This window comes from Phalaenopsis equestris, unplaced genomic scaffold (assembly GCF_001263595.1).
Source record: "Phalaenopsis equestris unplaced genomic scaffold, ASM126359v1 Scaffold000002, whole genome shotgun sequence".
Taxonomy (NCBI): Eukaryota; Viridiplantae; Streptophyta; class Magnoliopsida; order Asparagales; family Orchidaceae; genus Phalaenopsis; species Phalaenopsis equestris.
Genome location: NW_018164444.1, coordinates 31,434,520 through 31,460,072, shown reverse-complemented (window position 1 = coordinate 31,460,072; position 25,553 = coordinate 31,434,520). Strand labels below are relative to the sequence as shown.

Below are 25,553 nucleotides of genomic sequence, written 5' to 3'. Positions count from 1 at the left end.
TTTAAAAAAATATATAAAAAATTTTTTGTGTCAAATAGGATCAATCCTATTCTTTACCCTCTTCCGAGTGCATAAAAAACCTTGACTGATCCAGAGTTTGGTCTCTAATTTCGTGGTTAGGCTGGCTTTGTTGTGCGGGAAATTTACAAACTACCACTCTAGAGCTCCCACTACTTTCTCATTTGAGGGCTAACAATCTCGCATCAGTTTCCAATCAATTGGACCAAATTGAGGATTTTAATCTATCACCTTAAAATCTCTAATTCTGCATCCAACAAAGTATATTTCCCTATTTACTTGCACCCAACCCCATGGATGAAATACTCTCCTATGAAATCAAATGTGATTCTCACTATGTTGTAGAAATCATAGCCCTTTCGGAACATATGTTCCTAAAAATTTTTTAACATTTCAATTGGCCAGATCAAAAAGTAAATGAAGATAAATTATTGACATTTAAAACCATATAAAAAAATCCTTCACAAAATCATTTTTCAAAGTAGGGAGAATGATAAAAAAGACTACTCATAAATCATGAGAAGGATACGACAAAATACAGATTTCATATATAAAAAATAAGTTTACAAAATAAAAGTAATAAAAGACACAACTTTTCTCACAATCCTTCCCAAGAAAATCCCTAGACCTTCTCTCCAAGTCTTTCTCTCTTTGTAAGCACTCTCAATTCTCTCTTGGAAGTGTAATGAAGAAGAAATCTCTCACCTTCTCTCTCCTCTTACAATCCTTAAGGAAAATCTACAAGCTTTTGACTTTCTCTCTATCTCTCTAACTCTCCTTGCTTTCACGCCACCTCCTCACGCCCCCCTTTTAGCCCTAGACTTCCCTCTCCTTTTATCAAAAGCTCCCTCCCTCCAAAAAGAATTCAAAATTCTGTCCAAAAGTCAACTCTTCTAAAGTGTCTAGAAGCATTTAATTACTCTAAGGGGTGTTTAGAACAAGTTTTCATTTGAAAATTTGAGCAAAATTCATCTCAAACTGACTTAATTTGCAAAAAGTCATACCCGGTGCATCTGACACCAAATATGGTGCATCATGCGGTAACTCTCTATCAAATGGCACATTTGGCACCAATCTGGCACATCATGCACCACTTTGCTGACGACTGCGATTTTCTTTGTAAATCATGCATAAATCTGGCGCATCTTGGGCTAGAATTCAAAAATTCACTGTTTTGGCTCCAAATTTCGTTCTTTTTGCCACTTTTGCTCCAAATGCCGAAAATTGATATACTTGTAACAAAAACATGAAAATACCCTTCTTTAAAGTGCAATATCACCAAAAATAAGCATAAATTATATACTTAAAATTACATATTATTTTGGTGTATCAACTTTTAAGGAATTTAATTTTAATTTAAAAGACGCTCGTGAGAAAAGATTTTTACAACTGAATGAACTTGATGAAATTAGAAATAAGTCTTATGAAATTCTAAAATTTATAAAGAAAAAAAGAAAAACTGGCATGATCAAAAGATTATAATAAAGTAAGTTGAACTTGGACAAGAAGATTTATTGTATAATACATTATTAAAATTATTTCCCGAAAAACTGAAGTCCAGATGGATGGGGTCATATATTGTGATAAAAGTCTACCCATATGGAGTAGTAGAAATTGAAGATCCAAAATCTAAATAAAATTGAAGGTTAATGGACATAGGTTGAAACCTTACTTTGATGGTAACAGACATAATGATAATAAGGTTTTAATGTTGGGTCACCCTGAGTAAAGATTGAAAATATCGGGTTGACGACGTTAAACCAAGCGTTTTGTGGGAGGCAACCCATAGTTATCCTTATAAGTAAATTAAGCTTTTTTTTAATGTAAAATAAGTAATTTCGATGAATTTTATGTGCTTAGGAGACTTACATGTTAAGAAAATACATAAAACATTTTAATTATTAAATTTTAAAGATGGAATGAGAGTTATTTGGACCTTAGGCGAGGTGGTGGATAAATGTTCACTAGTGCCTAGGCACCGAAAACTGGTGCCTAAGCGCCAACTTGCAGAATATCCGGTGCCTAGGCACTTAAATCTGGCGCCTAGGCGCTGCAGTTAGAAAAATCACCTGGAAGCTTTCATTTGATGGTTTTCGCCTTAATTTCTTCTTAATAACTCTTAAAATATGTCATTTAGAGTTAATTCAAATATATAAAGAGGGAGAGGATCCACTATACTTGATATAATGGATTCCAACTCCAAAGGGAACTACAAATATAGGATTTTCAACTGAAAGAGGTTTATTAGTTTCAATGTGCAGAAATTACACAATAAGAATCTTGTGAAGAAGAAATTGATCAAGGAAAGATATTTTATTAATCAAGGTTTCAATACTCCTAGTAGTCATGTGCAAGAGATAATCGTGCAAAGGTGATGGGAAGTACTATGCTACACAACTGTTGTCCTAGTCATTCCTTTTATGAAGGAGTTTTATGCTAATCTACATTGGATTAACCAGGGAGTTGTCTTTGTTTGAGGCAGGTGGGTACCTTTTACTTCTTCGAGAATCAATGATATGTTTAAGATCGAGAATGTTCCAATTTTTCACTATGCCAACTTCACTCCTATAAGAGACAATTTTTATTATGATGTATGTTTTCCTTCTTCATTGTTAAATTCAGCCTCAAAGCTTTGGCATTTCTTCATTTCAACAAAATTACTCCCTACCACAAAACTTAGCAAAGTGACGAAGGAGAGCGCTATCTTAAATTACCGTATTCAAACTGGAAGACCAATTAATGTGGGAGCTTTAATTGTTTGATCTATTATTGGCTTAATACTAAACAGATCTTCTTATTGACTGGACCTACAAAAATTGGGAGAAGGCACTTTCTTCTTGGAAACCTATGGACCCAACTTTAAATTTTGAATACGTGGATAATGAAGAAGTGGATGATAGAAATGTTTCTATGGATCAATAATCATCTCAAAAAATCATCTCAAAATTCAACACCATTTTTACAACCCAAACTTCAGGATAATTTGGTTTTATTTTAAAGAGGTTTAAGAAGTTGGAGAAGGAGATGATTATGTACTTGGTTAACAACATTTTTTTATCAATGTGACCATCTGGATTGGCAAATCAAACAAAAATTTGATCATACTACACTTTTTGAAGAGGCAACGGTACATATGTATAAGAAAATATTTGGATCAAGGATGAATCAATAGATGAGTTTTCTAACCGTCTTTTCTATAACTTATATGTGCACCACCAATCTATGAGAGATCTGAAAGAAGAAAGAAGTGATGAAGATGAAGATGTGTAGTGGCTATGAAGTACAAAATTTTGATTTAAGAACTTTTCTGTGATGTGTTGTGTTGAATTTTATTAGTTAATGATGTTAGATTTATATATGTTTGATATTTGTATTTGATTTTTAGTTTACAACACCAAGTTATTGTTTGTGTGATTTTGACGTTAAATTATATGTCGAGGTTTCAAAATATTTTTTCATAATTGTTTGGATTTATATATAAAAAGTGAGTTATTTGTTGTTTGTGAAAATTGAAAGTTTGAAGATTATAATTATAAAAACTAATGTGAATTTGGGCTAATTAGATTTCGAAAAGCATTGATGATCAACACTTTTAATTAAATAATTTTTTTTTTTTTTGCGTTGGTACTTAGACACCGAAATCTAGTGCCTCAAGGCTTGCTCGGCTAAACCGGTAAACCGGTCTAAATTCCCGAAAAGGGGCAAGATTTCCACATTTTTTTGCCTATTTCATCTTCTTCTTCATGAAGCACACCAAGCATCTCCCTATAGCTTCCTCATATTCAGATTTTAGGCAATTTTGAGGCATAAAAATCTTGGATTTCTCCTTCTCCCAGTAAGAGCTTCAATTTGTCTTAGAAATTTTTGATTTTCACCATGGATTTCTTCTACATTAAGGAAATACAGAAAATGAAGAAATTGGAAGTATTTAGTGAAGAATCTATGGTGTGAAGTTTCTCAACACTGATTTCAATTTTTGGAGTTCATTATACCTTTATTGTGAATTTATATGGACTTATTATGAATTTTTAGAAATTTTACGGCTCCTAAAATGAAGAAGGAGAATGGAAGGGAAATCTTTGATGCTAAGAAATTTGTAAACATCAAAGCTCAATTTTGATACAATACTCTACTCTCTTTAAAACAGTTGATTCAAGAGCATGCTTTCTTCAAACCTGGAGGTGTTTTAGAAAGTTTAATTGCATACTAACATTAGGAGAATTTCTTCACAACAATGACAATTATCTCAGTGGTACATAAATTTTATGCCAACCTCTGCGAAGCCACTGGTGATCAAATTTTTGTTCGTGGAAAAAGGGTAGAACTTACCCCTGAAAGGATTAATGCTCATTATCAGATTTGAGATGAGATGGATTGTGAGCACTCTTCATTTGAGACTTCTGACTCAAAGCTGGATGAGGTTTTTTCATTTTTTTCTAATGGAAGGGAAGTTTGGAAAATTAAGAATGACCAAAAGGTAAACTTCTCCACTTAAATGTTATATTCACACTCTAGGGAATTACTTTATTTCATTTCTACAAGACTTCTTCCTTCTAAGCATCTTAGTGAAGTGACTAAAGAGAGAGCCACTTTGAACTTTTGCATTCAACAAATGAAAATTATACATGACTTTATTTCATTTCTACAAGACTTCTTCCTTCCAAGCATCTTAGTGAAGTGACTAAAGAGAGAGCTACTTTGAACTTTTGCATTCAACAAATGAAAATTATAGATATTGGCTCTCTTATTTATCAGAACATCCTCATTTCTATTAGAGGTGGGATTACTAGAGGTTTAGGATACGCTCCTCTAATCTTCACTTGATGTGAAAAATCAAGACTAGGATATGAGAAAAGGAAAGAGTTATTACAGCCCCTAAAGCCCATCAGTAGACCCAATGTGCATACTTATGAATTACATGATGGATTAAGGAATAGGGGTGGAAGCAAAGACATGCCTTCTGCTTCAGCTTCTGGACCTTTCAATTATATTACTTCATCACTAGATAGTGTGATAGAGGAGTTGTTCATACATCAAGAAGATATTTTGACACTACAAAATTGGGTAAAAAGCATTGATGCTCACTTGTCCCATAAGGATGAATACATGCAGATAATAGTTGATTTTGATATTTCTTTTTAAGAGGCTATGGTAAAATTCATGAGAGGTGACCATTTAGTGGAATTCCATACTTGTCATAGCTTTACACCTTATGATAGTATAGAAATTGAGGAGGATTTAGAGGAGGAGGATGATGAAGATGATGATAGTGATGATGAGGAGTAGTTTTATCTTTATTTTTTATGAGTATAGTTTGCTTTTATGTTTATTGATCCACCTTAAAATTACCTATTTTTATGTACATTTTATGCTCAATTTTTGAGAATATTGTGCTTTAATGAAATATGTTTTTATGTTTTGGTTGCAGGTGCAATAAAAAGAGTTAAAGAGTAAAAATGAGCAAAATGGGCTAAACTGAAGAAAATTGTCAAACCAACCAAACTGGCGCCTAGGCGTCAGATGCAGAACTTGGATGGCTCCTAGGCACAACATTTTGATCCTATGCACCATAGTTATTTTCTAGAATGTCTACTTGACTTCTAAGTATCACATTTCACTTTGGATTGAGCTGTAGCGATTGTTTGAGGGGGAGTACAAATAGATAGTGCGATAAGATTTGATGGGCATATAATTGATGTTTCTAGAGTGATAGGCAAGATTATTTTAATATTTTTAGTCTAGAGATTGGAACTAAGGGTCAGTCATAGGTCCTATAGAGAGGGCACAGTGGATAATCTAGGAGTGAGAGACTAGAACCTACCCAGTACTACTATACATGCCGCCACCAACTTTGGAGTAGTCAATTTTCTTTACACATCGAAAGAAGCAAAATTAGGTATGCTCATATTTTTCATAATACCACATTTAAACTTCTAAACATTTGAAATCCTACACTGATTATTTGCAAGGAGAAAGTCTCTTTTTATATATTTTCTTAATCATTACATTTAGTTTTACTTGCATTTAAACTTACTTTTATAGTTTAGATATGTGCTGCAGTCTTAAGTAAAGTTCTCTTAAAATTAAAATTCTTGAATTTCATTTCTTTTTGTTTATGTTTCCCTGTGGGATCGCTACTGCAGTTTTTAAGGAAAATCGTACATTACTTGAAAAGATACGTAAACTTGCATAGTACTCCTAGTGAGAAAACTATTTCTTTAAATTTGATCATATTACATTTGTTCTCACTAGCCGCTAAGTATAATTTGAGCCAAGTTTTATGCATTATAAGGAACATAAATATCTGTGTAATTGCGAGTTACGTCAAGTTCTTGGCGTTGTTGCCTGGGATTGAAAAAAATGAAACTTTTAAAAGGATTTATCTTTTCAGAATTTTTTGAAACTTTATTTTAAACTACAGGATTACTAAAAAAAATTTAGTTTTAACTTACTTCAAAAATTTTAAAAAATTATAAAAAAAATTTGCAAAAATTTATAAATATAAATAATTTTATTATATTTAAATTGTTGTCGTATTTTACATATTGAATTTTACTTTTTGAATACAAAGTTCAGGATCTGAAGGTTTAGTACCCTATGATTTTGAATTAGAATGAGCTATAAGAAGAATTCTAAAGCAAAAACAACTTTTCAATTCTCAAGAAATGGCGAACTCATCAAACAATAACATTGAAACTTTAACTACTGAAAATGAGCATCCAAATTTACAAAGACCTTAAAGGGATTATGCAAACCCTATGACAGATGAAATTCACTTAAGTATTCAAATCCCTGTTATGGTGGCTAACTCATTTGAACTTAAGTCTGCAATAATACAAATGGTACAAAAAAATCAGTTTAGGGGAACACCAACTGAGGATCCAAATTTACATCTTACAAGTTTTCTGGAATTTTTTTTGACATTCAAATACATTCAAATATTATGGCATATCAAATGATGCAATTAGAATTAGACATTTTACTTTTTTCTTAAGGGATAAAGCTAAGAGGTGGTTAAACTCATTAGCACTTTGACCTATTAAAAAGTGGGGAGATATGGCACAAAAATTCTTGGCTAAATACTTTCCTCCTTCAAAAACTAATAAACTTAGAAATGATATTACTTCTTTTATTCAGTATGAAGGGGAGTTAATTTATGAGGCTTGGGAATGATTTAATGAACTCCTTAGAAAGTGTCTGCATCACACTTTACCTGACTGGTTAATTATTCAAACATTTTATAATGAGTTAATAGGATCCCTTAGATCTATAATTGATTTTGTTATTGGAGGATCTTTAATGACAAAATCATTTGATGAAGCTCATGCCTTAATTGAACAAATGGCCACTAATGAATTTCAATGGCCCTCAGAAAGTGTAAATCCTAAAAGAGTGGCTAATACTCATGATAATGATGCTTTTACCATTTTATTATCTCAAGTTGTTGTCATATCTAAGAAGTTAGATAATTATGCTATGAATTTTTCCCCAATACCTCAAGCAAGTGAGAAAAAATTAATAGGACAAATGATTGAATCTCAATCATTAGAAACTTTACATGTGGTTGCTAATAAACCCAATAACCCATATTCTAACTTTTATAACCTAGGTTGGAAAAACCACCTCAATTTTAACTGGAACAATGCTGGTGGTGGAAATCAGCAATGGGAAAAAAATTGAGTGAACCCAACAGGAAACTGGAACAATCAGTGTTGTTCTAACTATCAACCTTCTTATTCTCCTGGCTTTAATATCCAAATATTTAAGAAAAGAAGTTGTCTATAGAGGAAGTAGTTTTACAAATGGGTAATCAAATGCAAAGTCAAAGTGCTGCAATAAGAACTATTGAGAATCAACTCGGACAAATTGCTAACACACTTAACAATAGACCCTAGAGAACACTTCCTAATAATGTTGAAATAAATCAAAAAGATAAAGAAATAAGATAAGAACAAATTAAAGATGTTCAACTTAGGAGTGGAAAGGATATATATGTTGAAATTTAAGAAGAGATTGAATTTGACAGAGAGAGATTAAAGAAATTGAAAAAACCTAAAGAAACTATTTCTAAAGACCAAGAACAATCTATCTCTCCAACTAAGAATGATTTAGGGTCTATTTGGGGCAGCTGCAACTTATTGAATTATATGTTGATAATTTGATTAAAAACAATCTGCTGATAAGTAAAGTGTTGTGGTATTGTAAATTTTTATTATTTTGAAAAAGCCAGACTGCTACCAGAAAGCTGCCACCGTACCTAGATAGATGCGGTGTGAAAATTCTTCTTTCAGCACTTTCAAAATGCATGAGTTGCCAAAACACAATTTACCCAAATAGTCCAGATGCGTTTTCAAAATGTCATTGCACTAAATAAGCTACCCCAAACAGACCTTTAGAAAGACCACCACCTCTTTTTCCTTAAAGACTTAGACAACAAAAGCTTGATCAACAATTTTTAAAATTTTTTAAGATATTTAAAAGTTTACAATCAATATTCCGCTTGCAGAAGCTTTGGAACAAATGTTGATTTATGCTAAGTTTATGAAAGATATATTAAATAGAAAGATGAAGTTTGAAGCTTATGAGACTGTTACACTTATTGAAGAATGTAGTGTAATAATTCAAAAGAAGCTTCCTCAAAAGCTTAATGACCCTGATAACTTCACTATACACTGTGCGATTGGAGAAAAAAATTATGGAAAAAGCCTTATGTGATTTAGGAGCTAGCATTAAACTCATGCCTTTATCCATTTTTCGAAGGTTAGACGTAGGAGAAATTTTTGCCACTACTGTAACCCTTCAGTTAGCTAATTGATCTATCACTTATCCTAAAAGGGTTATGAAAGATGTACTTGTTAAGGTGGATAAATTTAACTTCCCTGTTTATTTCATTGTACTCAACATGGAAGAAGATAAATAAATTCCTATTATTTTAGGGAGACCTTTTTCGCTACTGGACGTGCTATGATTGATGTGCAGAAAGGAGAGTTGACCATGAGAGTTAATGACTAGGAAGTACCATTTAATGTTCTAAAGTTAATGACGTTCTCTATTAAAGAATAATGTTATAGGATGGATGATCTCGATATTGTATTTCAATACAATGTATGCGGTTATAATCTTAATTTTTCCTGACTTATAATTCCTACTTTGCAACAGTGCCAAAAACTTGATCACCAGCAACAACTAGGCAAAATCATGACTTTGAAGCAAATAAGAATACAATTTTTATATTTAATTATGAGATACTACGCAAGTATATGTATCATTATCAAATAATATAGGACTTTTTTATTAAGCCCCAAATATCGAACTCACGGAGAAAAAATACAATATGCAATAAAATTCAGAAGAAATTAGATAACAAATTTTACTTTGCAAAATATTCTTACTCAAACTATAGATGTTATAATAGGAATGCAAATTCTATTATTTTTGTAATTTTTGATAAATGAAAGTAAAGTAAAAAACTAACTAAACTTAACTAGATATTTGTAAAATGAAGGCAATATAAATAAAATATATTCTTCCTTATCATGAATAAGTAACAAGTATATGAATTCTGTTGTTGAAGTATTCAAATTGTGTTGTGACAAATAGGAGCAATAATGTTCTTTACCCTTTCTAGAGATGCTATAAAGAATATTGGCTAATTTAAAGTTTGAATAACCTTGAAGATGGCTTAGGTAGGGAAGATACTAGCTCTCACTCTAGAGTTCCCTCTTCTCCCTCCACCTGGGGCTAACATCTTGTATCAAAACCTAAAACTATAAACCAAATTGGTGGCTTTAGCCTCTAATTCTAAAGTCCTCTAATTCCACGCCCTTCAAATTTTATTTCCCTATTTATTTGCACTCAATTATATGAATTACCTCCTCATCCTTACAATCTCATGTGACTAAGACAATACTATCTCAGATCTTACATGTTCTCACAACAGATATTAACATCTTAATTAGCCAAATCAAGAAGTAATCAATAACTAAATGAAGTACAAGGTTTAAAATCATCACAACTTCTTTCAACATTAAAGTCTTCACATAACTTTCATCCTATACTTAATCACTTATCATTTTAAGAAAAAAAGATAAATAAAACCACTCAAAGTTCATGGAGAAAACAAAACCACACTTAAGTTTGAAAGTAGAAATCATGCAAACTAACAAGAAGTCTAAATTAAAAATCAAATATAGTCACAAAGATAAAAACTTATCTCAAATCCTTTCCACTAAACTCTTGAAGTTCTTTTGAATCTCTTCCTTCACTTACAATACAAACTATAACTCAAAATAAAAAGAAAAGGGGGGTGGTGGCATGTGTGGGAGAAGCCGTAAGAGAGTGTGGAAGGGGCTGGCGAGAGAGAGCCTCCAAGAAAGGGGTTCTTAAATCCAATCCAAGTCTTCTTTTATAATTTTTCAAAAGGTGTCTTGGTGTCTCTTCAAAATGTGCCCACATTCAATGAATCTTCTAAGAGTTGCCTCCGTTCAAAATTCAATTGAATGTATTTTTGTGTTCATTAACTATTTCTCACTTTTTCACCAAGGGTTGTTTCAAACACCTCTTCAAAAATTTATCCAAATTCCAAATTCATTGAGTCATCAAGTAACTACTTCTAGCGCTTAAGCACAAGGTACTTGGTGCTTAGGCACGGCCTTCTCAATTTTATTGGCATGTAAGCACCAATTCTGAGAGCTTATGCACCAAAGTTCTCTTGCACACCTTCTTCATTTTTGCTCCAAATTTGATCTTTTTTCACCCCTTTCACCATTTTTCATTCATTTGATTTTACCTGAAAGAAAAACACACAAATACCTTTCATGAAAGCACAATATCTAAAAAACTGCAATGTCTCAAAAATAGGTATAAATATGTGTACATAAAGACTATATATTTTAGGTGTGTCAATGGATACTATTGATTATATGATTGTTAAACATTACCAAGAAAAATGTGAAGTCATTTTTTTAGGAAAAAGATGTAGTAATATTAGATCAAGAAACAGTAGATGGTGAAACTGAAAGTGAATATGAAGAAAAATCATCAGAGATAAATGTTGAGGATACTATTTATGTTCAGGAAAACTTTGAGATTTTGAATGCTACTGAAAATTCTAAATCTCTAATTCCTTAAATTGAAAAACCTCCTGAACTTGAGAAGAAAGTACTTCCTATGCATTTGAAGTATGCATTCTTAGGAAATTCATCAACTTTACCTGTGATAATATCCTAAGAGGTGATAATATCCTCAGAGTTTTCCTCAAAATTAATTCTGAAAGAAGAAGAAAGGTTGATGAAAATTTTGAAAAATTTTACGAAAGCCTTTGTATGAACTTTAGTTGATATTAAAGGAATCGTTCCTTCAATTTGTATGCATAAAATTTTAATGGAAGATAATTATAAGCCTAGAATTGATCCTCACTAAGGTTGATAACTATAAACCTAAGGTTGATCCTAAAAGAAGATTAAATCCAATAATGAAAGAAGTGGTAAAGAAAGAAATTTTGAATTGGTTAGATGTTGGAATTATTTATCCTATATTTGATAGTGCATAGGTTAGTCCTATTTATTGTTTTCCTATGAAAGGAGGAGTGACTATTGTTATAACTGAAAATAATGAATTAATTCCAACAAGACAAGTCACTAGTTGGTGAACTTGTATTAACTATAAAAAATTAAATACCACCACTAGGAAGGATCACTTTACTTTACCCTTTCTAGACCAAATGTTGGATAGATTGGCTGGGAATAAATATTATAGGACACCAATATTTTTACTTTTTGAATGGATATTCTAGTTCCCAACAAATACCTATTACTCCAAAGAATCAAGAAAAGACTACATTTACAAGTCGTTATGGGACTTTTACTTTTAGAAGAATGTCATTTAGTTTATGTAACACACCTGTAACTTTCCAAAGGTGTGTGATGTCTATTTTCTATGACATAATTAAGAAAGGAATTGAAGTTTTTGTGGATGATTTCTCAATTTTTTGAACTTCTTTCAATTCATCTTTAGATCAATTAGCAAAGGTTTTAAAACACTGTGATGAAACAAATTTAGTTCTCAATCGGGAAAAATATCAATTTATGGTCACCTGAGGGATTGTATTGGGACATAAAATTTCTAAAAATGACATGCAAGTTGATGAAGCAAAAATTCAAATTATTGTTGAATTACAACCTCCTACTTCAGTAACAGCTGTAAGAAGCTTTCTAGGATATGTTTGATTTCATAAGAGGTATATTAAAGACTTTTCTAGATTTGTTAAACATCTATGCCAAATTTTAGAAAAAAGATACTAATTTTGATTTAAATGATGATTTTAATGATGATTCTCTCGGGTCTAAGTTTCACCTGACTGGGAAAAATTGTTTGAATTAATGTGTGATCGAAGTGATTAAGCTATTGAAGTTATTTTAGAACAAAAATATTATAAGATTTTTAAAGTTATTTATTATGCCAACAAAACTCTTAATGAAGCTCAAATTAATTACACAATAACTGAAAAAGAGTTGTTGGCAATAATATATGCTTTTGATAAATTTAGAACTTATTTACCTGGAGCTTTACTTGAAGCTAAATGCATTGGGCATACTAATCATTCCACTATTAAATATCTTATGTCAAAAGAAGAATGTGAAACCAAGATTAATCAGATGAGTTTTATTTTTACAAGAATTTGATTTTCAGATAGTGGATTGGAAAAGTACTAAAAATCAAAATGCTAATCATTTGTTAAGATTTAAACTTGAAAATGAAAAGAACAATGAGGATGACATAAATGAAAATTTTTATAACGAACAACTTTATGCTATTACTGAGTGGAATATACCGTGGTATGCAGATACAGTTAGCTACTTAGTTAGTAATATTCTACCATACGAACTAAAAAGCCACCAGGAAAATAAATTTATGTATGATGCAAGAATTTACTTTTGGGATCAACCTTACTTATATAAAAAGATGTTGAGATTCAGTCATTCGAAGATGTGTACCAAATAATGAAACCCTAAAAATTATACAAAATCTCATAAATCTAAATTTGGGGGGACACTTTAGAATAGATAAGACTGCATTTAAAGAATAGATAAGACTGCATTTAAAATTTTATACTATAGATTTTATTAGCCTACATTGTATAAGGATGTTAATAATAATGTGAAAACTTGTGGTCGATGTCAAAGAGTAGGCAATATTTCTAAAAGAGATGAAATTCTCCTGACTTTTACTTTAGAAGTTGAAATATTTGAGGTGTAGGGTCTAAATTTTTTGGGACCATTTGTACCATCTTTAGGAAAGGTTTATATCTTATTAGTTATGGTCTACGTGTCTAAATGGATTGAAGCGATAGCTTTGCCTTATTATGATGCTCTGAGTGTTGCAAAATTTTCAAACAAAAGTATTTTAATAGATTTGGAATGCCAAGAGTGATCATTACTTATGAGGGAAGTCACTTTAAGAATTTTAGAATTGACACATTACTTAGAGAAATATGGAATTAAATATAGGATAGCCATAGCTTATCACCCTCAGACCAGTGGATTAGCAAAAGTATCCAATCTTGAAATTAAAAGAAAATTGGAGAAAACTGTAAATCCAAATAGAATGATTGGTCTGATAGACTTGATTTTTCATTATGGGCTTATATGAATGCTAATAAAACTCTTACAGAAATGTCTCCATATAGGATCATATTTGGAAAATTTTGTCATTTACCAATTAAGTTAGAGCATAAAGCTTACTAGGTGATAAAAGAATTTAATTATAATTTAAAGTATGCTGGAGAAAAATAATTATTGCAATCAAATGAGCTCAAGTAAACTAGGAATGAATCTTAGGAAAATGCTAGAATTGAAGAAGAAAAGATGAAAATTTGGCATGATCAAAAAATTTTAAGAAAGAATTTTGAGCCTGGACAAGAAGTTTACTTATACAATACTCGATTGAAATTATTTTTTGGAAAACTTAAGTCTATGTGTATGGGGCCATTTATTGTTATAAAAGTTTATTCTTATGGGGTTGTGGATATTAAAGATCTAAAAACTAAACAAATAATTAAAGTATATGGACATAGGTTAAAACCTTAAATTGGAGAAAACAAGCCCTATTATAAAGACAATTTGATGATGGGTCGGTCCGAGTAAAACATTTGGATATGTTGGGCTGACGATGTTTGTGTGAATTCATTCATGTTTGATATTGATGTAGTATCATGACAATTATTTGCTTTAGTAGCACTTTTAAACACTATTTAATGTATTAAACATGATTGGAATTTGAAAAAAATTGACAATAGGTGAATCAATGTTCACTAAGGCGTTGTTGCCTCGACACCAGAATTGACACCTAAGCGCTAAATTCTTGTGAAGCTGTTGCCTAGGCGCTACAGTTTTTGGAAGTGGGGAAAACCACCCCCAAGCAGTTTTCTCTATTTCTTTCCTTCTAAACTGTCCTACCTTTGTCCCCAATCATCAGACCTTCAAAAATTAGACCAAAGAGAAGAAATATAGATAGAGTTTGAGACCTTGGATCCATTCACTTGCTTCCGTGGAGAGTAGAAATAATAGTATGGCCATTGGAGATAAGTTTGTGCACAATGATGTCCAAACATATTTCAATGGGTTTTTAGCACTGAGTTTGGAAAGGATGACGAGCAAATTGGAGAAGATTGAAGAGCAGCTGTCAATCCTGCACAACAAGTTGCATGAGATATATCATCAGTATGAGCATTTAGAGTGGCAGGTAAAACTTCAATCAACTACAATCCAATCACATGGCGTGCTATTAGGATTATCAAGTAACTATGTGTTGCAAGAACAATTGGATTGATGAGAGAAGGACATGGAATTTCTATGTGCTCCTTTCTTCCACACATTTGATCGCAGCTATTTGACATGTGAAAAGAGTGACAAGAATGAGGTCAACAAGGGCTAATCATTTGGAAGGATTCTAGTGTTTATGTTTTATGTTTTTATCAACTTTATTAATGAATTTTTTGTGTGTTGTTTAATCTAATAATTGATTGTGTTGTTGTGTTGTTATGTTTTTTTAATTCCCAGTGTTCTTAACTATTTTAGTGTCAGTTATCTTGTCACTTGGTGGATATTATAATGAATATATGTGTGTTGTGAACTTGTGTTGGAATGGTTGACTCAAGTTTGGATTAGAAATCACGATTAAACAATTGGAAGATAGTAGATGTTGGAATGATTATAAATATGAAGTTGGATGATAAATTAATAAAAAATTTTGGTTTAAAAGCTTTAGTCTTGTTGTGTTGCACTTAAAAAAAAAAAAAATCGAGTCTGGCGCCTATGCGCCAGACTTCAACACAACTTGGCGCCTAGGCGCTGAAACAAGCACCTAGGCTCCAATTCAACTGAACCTGCCAAAACTTGACAATTTGGAGATTTAAACCAAACCAACGCCATTTTTGACGCCTAAGCTTCATCTTCTTCCTCCTGTTTGTGAAAACTAATCCTAGGGCTCCTCCTTATGCTCAAATCTTCAATCTTTTGGACTTAATACCACCGGATTTCATCTTCTCGAGGTTAGATCTGCATTTTGGCATAGTTATTTTGCAATTCACCATGAACTTTTCATACATTTTGTGGAGATCAAAATTTGCAAAAATATTTGATCAAGTGGAGAAAAATCCATGGATTTAAGCTTCGTTAATTTGAAAAAGCTTGTAAGAAGCCTTTTTATCTTAATTTTAAAATTTGTTAGAATTTTTATTCAAATTATTAGATGGCTCCTAAGACAAAGTGGGGAAAGGGAAAGGAAACTTTTGACAATGCAAATTTGTCAATATAAAAGCACAAATTTGCTACAATGAATCTGCATCGTTGAGAAAGTTTCTTACAGAATAAAGCTTCTACAGACTCGGTGGAGCTATTGAAAATGTTATTGTGGGCCTGTGGCTCAGCAATGGGAAAGCTTATATTATTTTACTATTATTGTCGTCAACGTTGTCGTACGAGAGTTTTGTGCAAACTTACCTGAAGCAGATGATGACAAGGTTTTTGTTTAGGGAAGAGTGGAGTTCACTGCCGAGCGAATAAATGTGGTATATGGTCTTCCACCTGCTACTAACTATTTCTATTCAGAGTACACTCCATCTGAAGCAAAGTTATATTTGAACATTGCATATTTGATTGATGGACTTGGAGCCTGGATGATTTGGAATGATCGTAAGTTAATTTTTTCTTCTTCCAAACTCAATGCTACCTCAAAGGCCTGAAATTATTTTATTTTTGCTTGCCTCCTTCCTTCCAATCATTTAAGTGAGGTGATAAGAGAAAAAACCATATTAAATTACTACATTCAAGAGATGAAACCTGTAGATGTTGGCTCTCTTATTATGAAATGATTAGTTCTTCTGCTAGAGCAAGTACTACTTCAGGTCTTGGATTTCCATCTTTGATATTTACTCTTTGTAAAGACTCTAGAGTAAAGTTTGAACATTGGGAGGAGCAGTTGAAGCCACTTAAACCCATTGGGAAGGACAATGTAGATGTCTACGGACAACCTAGAGATAAAGCTCATGATGCACCTTCTACTACTACTTCTAGGCCTTCTACTTCTAGACCTTCTACTTCCACTGCTACTGAGCCTCCATCTGGTTTCTAGGATGTGCTGATTGAGAGATACTTGGAACACCAAAATGATATGTTTTTAATGCAGTGTTGTATGGAAGATATGGAAAATAAATTTGATAATATGGCAGATTATGTTCGAAGAAAAAGTGATTATGATGTAGATTATGACGAGGCATTAGAGAAATTCATGAAGAGAGATCAGTCAGTTGAGTTTAATAATTGCCCTCGATTTACTCCTTATGCAGGCCCGAAATCTACGGATGAAGATATATCATTTGATTTTGATGGTGATGATGATGTTGAAGGAAATGACTAGGCTTTCTTACTTTTTTGTTGTAGATCTATTTCTTATATTTAGACTTCTGATGTATGAATATGTATGATTGCTTGGTTTTTTTCTATTTTTTTTATCACTTCTACTTTTACTCATCTTTATTAATTTAGTATTGGATATGTGTTAGAGTAGAGTTTTATATTTGCAAGCTTTTCATGATATTCTTGTTTTAATTTAAATTGTCTACTACTCAGCATCTATTTTTATTGTACTTGTACTATTCTCCTGCATAGAAATTATAAAACTTTTCCTTTTTTCATGCTTATTATAAACTGAACAATTTTAAACTAATTTAAAATTTAAGTTTGGGGGAAGGAAGAAAATTAAGAAAAAAGTTGAACCGTATTTGTTCTAAATAAGAAATATTTTCAAAAATTATTTTAATATAACCTATGGTAAGTTAGGATAGCTTGAGAGAACTATGATTTTTAGTTTATAATTAATATAGTAAACTTAAGTAAAAGTTTTTAATAATAAAGATTAATTCTGGATTTGAGATATTTAGTATAAGAGTATAAGATTTTGCTTTCACTATTTAAAATAAAGAAAATTATTTTTTTTAGGAAATGTTAAAGATTTTAGATTTTTATTTGAAAAGAAAGAATTTAGACTTTATGAAAAATCTTTTTCAAGTCTATCACACATTTATCAAGTAAGGAAAAGTAGAAAGTTTTAAACTTTAAGAAGAGCAAGGTGGAGTTCAAAATCATTAATAGTTGTCCAGATATAGTAATCATCACATGACATAAAAAGAAAAAGAAATGATTGAAAATGATCATGAAAAGAAAAAGAAAAGAAGAATAAAAAGAAAAGAAAAGAAAAAAAAAGATGAAGAAAAAGTAGAAAAAGATGTGACGAGATGCCTAATCATAATATGATTTCACTTGAATCAACTTCAAGAAGAAGGCTTGGCTACATTCTCAAAACTTTTATATATTATCATATTTACTAATATATTTTCATGAATTTTAAGTAACTAGAATATGATAAAATACAATTATTCTTAAAATAAATAGGAAATCTGAATTCTTAGACTTGACTACTAAATATTTTTATAGTATAGTTTTAACCTATGTTATTAAAAACCTTTCTAAAGTTTTAGTATTGCATTTATAAAACAAAAATTATAGAAATATTAAAGTAAAATTCACTTACACAAGTTATACTTTTAATATATAGTAAAAAGGTTACTTGAGGATAAGTAATGTTTAAGTTGAGGGAATTGATCCACCTTAAAATTACCTATTCTTACACACATTTTAGAGCCTCATTTATTCCTAAAGTAATGATGACATTTTTACCGATTCTTAATTTACTTTTACAAATTGACCACTTATTTTGTTAAAATTTGTTGAGAAAATTTATATACCCAAGAGGGCTAAGATTTCTTGACTTGTAAGTATCAAATTTCAATTTAGAAAGAGCGGTGGTGATAATCCGAGTGGGAGTGCAAATAGATAAGGAGATAAGATTTGATGGACATAGAATTGATGTTTATATAATGATAGGCTGAATTCTTTTATCAATTTGGTCTAGAGATTGGAACTAAGGGTCACTGGTAGGTTCTATAGAGAGAGCACAGTGGGTAATCTTGGAGTGAAATGCTAGAACCAACCAAGCATTACTATACATGCTGAAACCAATTTTAGATTAGTCAATGTTCTTTACACATCGAAAGAAGTAAAGAATATGTATGCTTCTATTTGTCACAATACCACATTTAAATTTCTAAACATTTTTCTAAACTTTAAATTTCTAAACATTTGAAATCCTACACTGATTATGAATTATTTATAAGGAGAAGGTCTCTTTTTATATATTTTCTAAATCATTACATTCAATTTTACTTGCATTTCTAGAAATTAGTAAACTTAATTTCATGCTTTGGATATTTGTTGCAGTCTTAAGTAAAGTTCTCTTAAAGTTAAAATTCTTGAATTTCATTTTTTTTTCATTTACGTTTCTTTGTAGGATCGATACTGTGGTGGTTTTTAAAGAAAATCTTATATAACTTGAAATGATATGTATAGTTGCATAGTACTTCTAGTGAGAAAACTAAATTTTATCATATTACTTTTATTCTCACTAGCTGCTAAGTATAATTTGAGCCAAGTTTTTGGCATATTTAAAAACATAAATATATGTGTAATTGCGAGTCAGGTCATTTATGATAGATAGTTGTAGTCTTTAGATTGTGTGTTATAGTAAACTATTGTTCTAAGCTTGTTATTTGTGGAACTGGATTGTTTGTATTTACTGTACTACTCTCTATTTTTAAATTTATTGCTTATGTTTAGAACTGTCATTTACTTAATAAATCATTTTGATATTTCATGTTTAATGAAACTTTATGTACTGCTATACACCTGATATTTTTAATTAGTACCTGCAAAGTTTCATGTTCAAAACCCTGTAAAGGTCAAACTTATTAATTGCATTTATTGTTTTCTTCATACCTACATTTCTACACTATATGTTTTACCTGTTAAAAATTTAAGTTTGGAGGGAAGAAATTTTTTTTTCTTAAATGAGACTAAACTTTAATTGTCCTCAATAAACTATATTTTTAATATTATTTTAACATGACATTTTGGTATTTGAGGTTAACTTTATATAATTATTTTTTATTTTATAAATATCATAGTAGGCTTAAGTAAAAGTTTTTAATAATAAAGGTTAGTTCTAGAATTAAGATATTTAGAATAAGAGTATATGACTATGCTTTTACTATTTAAAGTAAAGAAAATTGTATTTTTGAAATATTATGAGTCTTAATGTTACATATAAGAAGAAAGAACTGAGACACTATGAAAAATCTATTTCAAAGCTAATATGCATTTATAAAGTAAAGAAATGTGAGAACTTTTTAACTTTAGGAAGAGGATAGTGAAGTTTAAAATTTTTAAAGACTATCCAAAGATAGTAATACTCACATGAAAAGAAAAAAAAAAAGAATTGAAAATAATCCTTAAAGAGAAAGAAAAACAAAAATCAAAAGAAGAAAACGAAAAGCAAAAAGAAAAAATATATATATATATATATATATATATTCCTTTTTGTTTGTTCAGCAGAAATAGATAGAATATGTAACATACAGTATCTTCATCAATTTCTAAACTTATATTTAAAATATTAACATCTTTTCTAATAGATTTCTCATGAAATTCTTATTCATATAATACTTCTAAGCCTCCTTAGTAAGACAAATTACAGTTATTCTTGAAATGAATTGAAAATCAAAACTCTTAGACTTGATTACTATATATTCTTACATTTCTAGTTTTAACCTGAGTTATTGAATTTTTTTCTAAAGTTTGACTATTGTATTTATAAAACAAAAACTATAGAAATCTTTAAGTAAGGTTCACTACCATAAGTAATAATTTTTATATAGTAAAAGAGTTGCTTGAGGACAAGTAACAGTTAAGTTTGGGAGATTTTGACATGTTTAAATATATTCAACTTATATATATACATTTAATGGTTACTATTAGTGACATTTCACTTTGAAGAACGGTGTCTTTATGTTTTTTTACAGGTGCACTAAGTTAGGCATTTAGAACTGAAAGGAAGCAAAAGGGATGAAATTTGGAGTAAAAATGCCGTTTTTGAAAACTTTGAACTGGCGCCTAGGAGCCTGGATCTAGCGCATAAGCTCCAAAATATTGAGAAGGAGGCACCTAGGCACCATATTTCAGTGCCTAGGCATCAAAAATGGTTATTTTCCAAAATATATTAAATTTGGAAAAATTTTGAAGGGGTACCAAAAAAAGACTCTTGGGAATTTGGCCCTACATTATATAAGAGTGATTTTATGACAGAAAATGTGTGTGTATTAGTGGGAATTAAGTGGCGTGAGAGTGTTAGAGAGGATTTTCTCTAAGATTTGTAAGAGAAGAGGGAAAGGGAGAGATTTCTTCTTCATTACATTTCTAAGAGAGAATTGAGTAATATTGTAAGGAGAGAAAGAGATTCAAAGGAACTTCAAAGGATTTGCTTAAGGAGGAGATTGAGATAAGTTGTTATACTTTACTTTTTCTTATTTTATAAATTTGTTTTTATATATAATTCCATGCTTTGTTGTATTGTTTACTTTGTTCTTCTCCCTATAATGATATATAGTCATGTGAAGAATCAAAATTATTTAAAAGCATTTTAATTTCATAGTTGTGATGATTCAAACTTTGATCTTCATTTACTTATCGATATGACCAATTGATTTATTAAAAGCTGTTGTGAAACATATGATATGACAGGGTTATGATTTCTTCAACAAAGTAAGAATCACATTTGATCTCATGAGGGTTATGATTTATTCAACAAAGCAAGAATCACATTTGATCTCATAATTAAGAATGTAGTTCATGGGCTCAAGTGCAAATAGATAGTGAAATATGTTTTGTTGGGCGTAGAATTTGAGATTTTAGGGTGACAGACTAAAATCCTCAATTTGGTTCAGATGTTTGGAAGCTAAAGCTTGTTGTTAGCCCTCAGGTGAGAGAAACGTGTGAACTCTAAAGTGAAAGTTAGTAACTTTCCAGCCTAACCACAAATTTTGGGTCTAAACTCTGGATTAGTCAATGTTCTTTTTTGCTCGTAAAGAGGATAAAGAATAAAATTTCTCCTATTTGGCACAACATAATTTACAAAGATTTGGATTATTCACTAACTATAACATCTTTGTAAAGGGGAATAATACTTTCTTAAATTTGATCTCTTCTCATAAAACTTAGTTTAGAGGCATTAGATTTAGCTTTGAAATTTAGAAATATGTGTAGTAAACAGAGTTTATTTAGTTGCATAAAACAAATTTCAAATGCTTTCTTAAGTAAGTTTTCTATAGTATAGATAGTATTTCTTTGATTTATTATTATAAAAATTTCCACCTCCTTGTGGGATCGATACTTAGGACTCCATTAGAGCTCTATATTACTTGTGTGATAAGTATACTTGTGTTTGCATCCTAGTGATTAATTATTATTGTGATTGCCTTGCATATTTTCTAGATTAGTTGTCCATGTATTAAACACCAAATTAAGTTTTTTTATAGCACTAGGGTCACCGCATCCAAATCGCACCATCAAGTAAGTGCATGCAAGACTGTGCAGTGCTCACCAATAAGGCTGGAAGAAGAACATGATGATTAAAAGGATGGGGTACTACTGGCCAACCATGATGATTGACTGCACGGAAACTGTCAGAAGCTGCCCTCAGTGTCAGATACACAGAGTAGCTTACATCAACTCCTAATTGTGCTACACGCGATGATTGCATCATGGCCCATTAAGTGTTGGGGAAAATACATAGCGGGTCCAGTAGACCCTCCATCTTTGAAAGGACGCTGATTCATTCTTGCCACGACGATTATTTCTTGAACAGTGCAAAGGCAGTGCCTTTACGAGAAGTCACAACACATCATGTTCTTTAATTTTTTAAGTCTCAGATCGTATATCGTTTTGGTGTTCCGCATAAAATTATTTATGGCATCGATTTAGCCTTCAAGAGTACAAAAATCAACAACTTTGCTGGATGACATGGGATAGATTAGAGATATTCTACAATTTATTGCATGAGGGCGAATAGACCAGCACTGGCTTTCAACAAGACCTTGGTGCACACTTGAAGAAAATATTGGATGACAGCAAAAGAGAATGGCATGAACAGATACTAATGGAATTGTGGGCCTACAAGATGATGTACAGGACTCTGAATCAATCTGCACCCTACGCTTTAGTGTACGAGTCTTAGGCCCTGCTCCCTTTGGAAGTGCAGCTGCCCTCTCTCGGGATCGATGTAGCCAACAATAATACAATAAAAGAGAACACCAAACTCAGGCTTGAGAAATTAGAAAATATTAAAGGGAAGCGACTATTAGCACAACAGAATCTTGAATTGTACTAAGCCAAGATGATACAAGCCCACAACAAACTGGTCTGCCCGAGGATGTTCAAAGTTGTTGACCATGTTCTCATTCTCAGAAGACCTATTCTTACACACCGCAATATAGGAGGAAAGTTTCAACCAAATTGAGAGGGACCATTCATGGTCGAGAAGGTCTACTCTAGAGGATCTTACCAATTAGTGGACTATCAGGATGAAAGACCTATGCTTCCAATCAACGGGGGTATCTGAAGAAGTATTACGTGACATGATGATTTAGGGAACGAACTTTATAGATGATACTTACACCCCTCAAAATGTTGATGTGATGATTTTTTTTTGTGATTGGTTGCACTAAAATTTGAAATATCATAAAATTAACTAAAAAATGTATACACTTGTAATACAACACATACACTTTTTAATATAAAAAATAAATAATAATTAATAACAACATATTGTTCTTGTTTGGATTGAGATTCAGCTTGCTGATGTTTCTCCTATTTTTTGTAGGAAAATTTTGGGCCAGAGGCTGATTTTCTCTTCTAAGAACGACATCAATCTTGCACTAGATGAAGAAAAGGTAGCATCGGGCGCCATCATAGACTTTAACCTAGACTTCAAGTAAGTCAAAATGGAGTATGAGGGGTCACTATTGAAAGTGACCAGTTCAGAAGAAAAGAAGGTTTAAGTACAGTGCTCAAGTTTCAGAGTAAGGGAGACACTACTACTAATAATAAAAGGAAAGTTCAGGGTAATGGGAGCGAAGCTCTAAGGACCAAGAGCATGATAGGGGGCTAAATAGATACAGTCCATTGCCCTAACTTCAAAAGGGAGACTTATGAGTGCTATGGTGGAGGGAGTTCCACCTAGACCGCCTTGGAAAGCAGCGTTGTCTGGCACACAGTGTCGTAACATGAATCATCATAAATGTTGAATGCTTGACCAATTGGAAAGGAGAATCTATGTATAAGCCGTATCAGCTGATATTTCAGTAGCATATAAGGAGGCTTCGAGGTTAGATCAATCAGTGAGGGATGTAATTCCGCAATTTCCAGTGGGATAGACAGAGATAGTTCTAGCTTTGGAGCCCTTCTTGTCAAGGCATACTCCAATAGAGCCTTGTGAAGGTTGCAGGGAGTACGATTCTCCTCAAGAAGAGAGCATCATGCTCCCTATGATGCAGAGACCCAAGGATCAACAGGACGTGGAACCATATGTTCCACAATTCGTACAGCCCAGATGATTATAGATCATCTTAGAGGAAGAATTGAAAAGATTTCAAGAAGCCTGCCAAAGAGTTTTGAACATTTTAAGCTAATATAAGGGAAATATGTTAATATTCTTGAAGGATTAAAGCTATATATTGATTTCTTTTCTGAGACCGAGCAATGAAGAATAATGGGCTGTGTGTTCCACCTCAGGATGTTAGGTTGTGCAGGTCATTTGGGAAGAAGATGTATTCTGAGCCACAGAACTGGATGCATGAAAGGGGACAAATTACCATTCAATGTGGTTGTTGCTATAACTTCATAGTTGATAAGAACGGGAATCCCCCAAGCATCTTGAGGCGTGATGAAGTAGATTCAATGAATTTCGTAATAAAGAAGATGATTAAGTGAATGGTTTCCTAGCACTTCCTACCAGCAAACTATGTACTCAATAGATACATTATCAACATCTACGAAAAGGGGGATAATATTCCTCCCCACATAGATCATCATGATTTTGTCAGACCCTTCTGCACAGTGTCATTCATCAGCAAATGCAAAATAATGTTTGGAAAGGAGTTGGATATCATCAGACCAGGCAACTTTCAAGAATCGGGGAAGATTCCCTTGCTTGTGGGGTCTGTCTTAGTACTTAATGGGAAAGGAGCTAACTTAGCTAAGCATTGCATTCCAAGCGTACCACGAAGAAGGGTGTTTGTCACTATAAGAAGGATGGATGACAACAAGGTGCCATATGGATACCGTTTTGACCTGGATCTCGAAAGATTACAGCCTTTGGAGTTGTGAGACAGTGCACCTCTTAGTGTGTATGAAGGGACCTTTTTCCTGGAGTATGCCTTAGGAGGAGGGTTAGTCTCCACAATTCCAAACAACCAGGATAGACATGATAGACGACTCAGAGACAGGGATATCTCTTCAAAGGCAAATGTTACTATGTATGCTTTTCATGATGTACATCAGATAACTGTATCAGATTGTATTCTTGATGCATCAGGTTTTCTAAAAAGTAACAAAGTTTACTTTTCCCACCATGTGTAATTGATACAATACCGTTGGGACTAAATCTTGGATTTTGTTCTAGAAATACTAAAGAACAAAGAACGATATCAAATTAATATAACAGAATACTCTTCAAAAATAAAACATCAAATTTGAAACACTTTCATGAAATCAACAATTCCAACACCAACGCTCGTGAAATCTCTACACTCACAAGTGTCCCCACAAATTTGCACCTTTTCCCATCAACACAAGTTTCGCACATCCACAATATCCTATAACTCTATCACTTCACCATAACCTCACACTAGGATCAGTGAGACCTTAGGGCAACTCTAGATGGCTTTGCCCTGGTCATAACCTCACACACACACACAAACCCAAAAATCACCTATACCTAACCTATCACCCAGTTCTTCTTGGAAACTCATATGGGTGGCCCCAAGCCCTTAGTCTTTGGCTAAGGTGGGTAGGACCAACATGTAGAGG

At 32.1% G+C, this 25,553-nt stretch overlaps 1 protein-coding gene across 1 annotated transcript; it reads left to right on the top strand.

Moving 5' to 3' along the window:
- The first annotated feature begins 24,224 nt into the window (after positions 1 to 24,224).
- LOC110039450 lies at positions 24,225 to 24,851 on the top strand. Its single transcript, XM_020744513.1, has 2 exons — positions 24,225 to 24,431; positions 24,525 to 24,851. The coding sequence occupies exons 1-2, from the start codon at positions 24,225 to 24,227 to the stop codon at positions 24,849 to 24,851; spliced, it is 534 nt and encodes a 177-aa protein (XP_020600172.1).
- Positions 24,852 to 25,553: the final 702 nt, after the last annotated feature.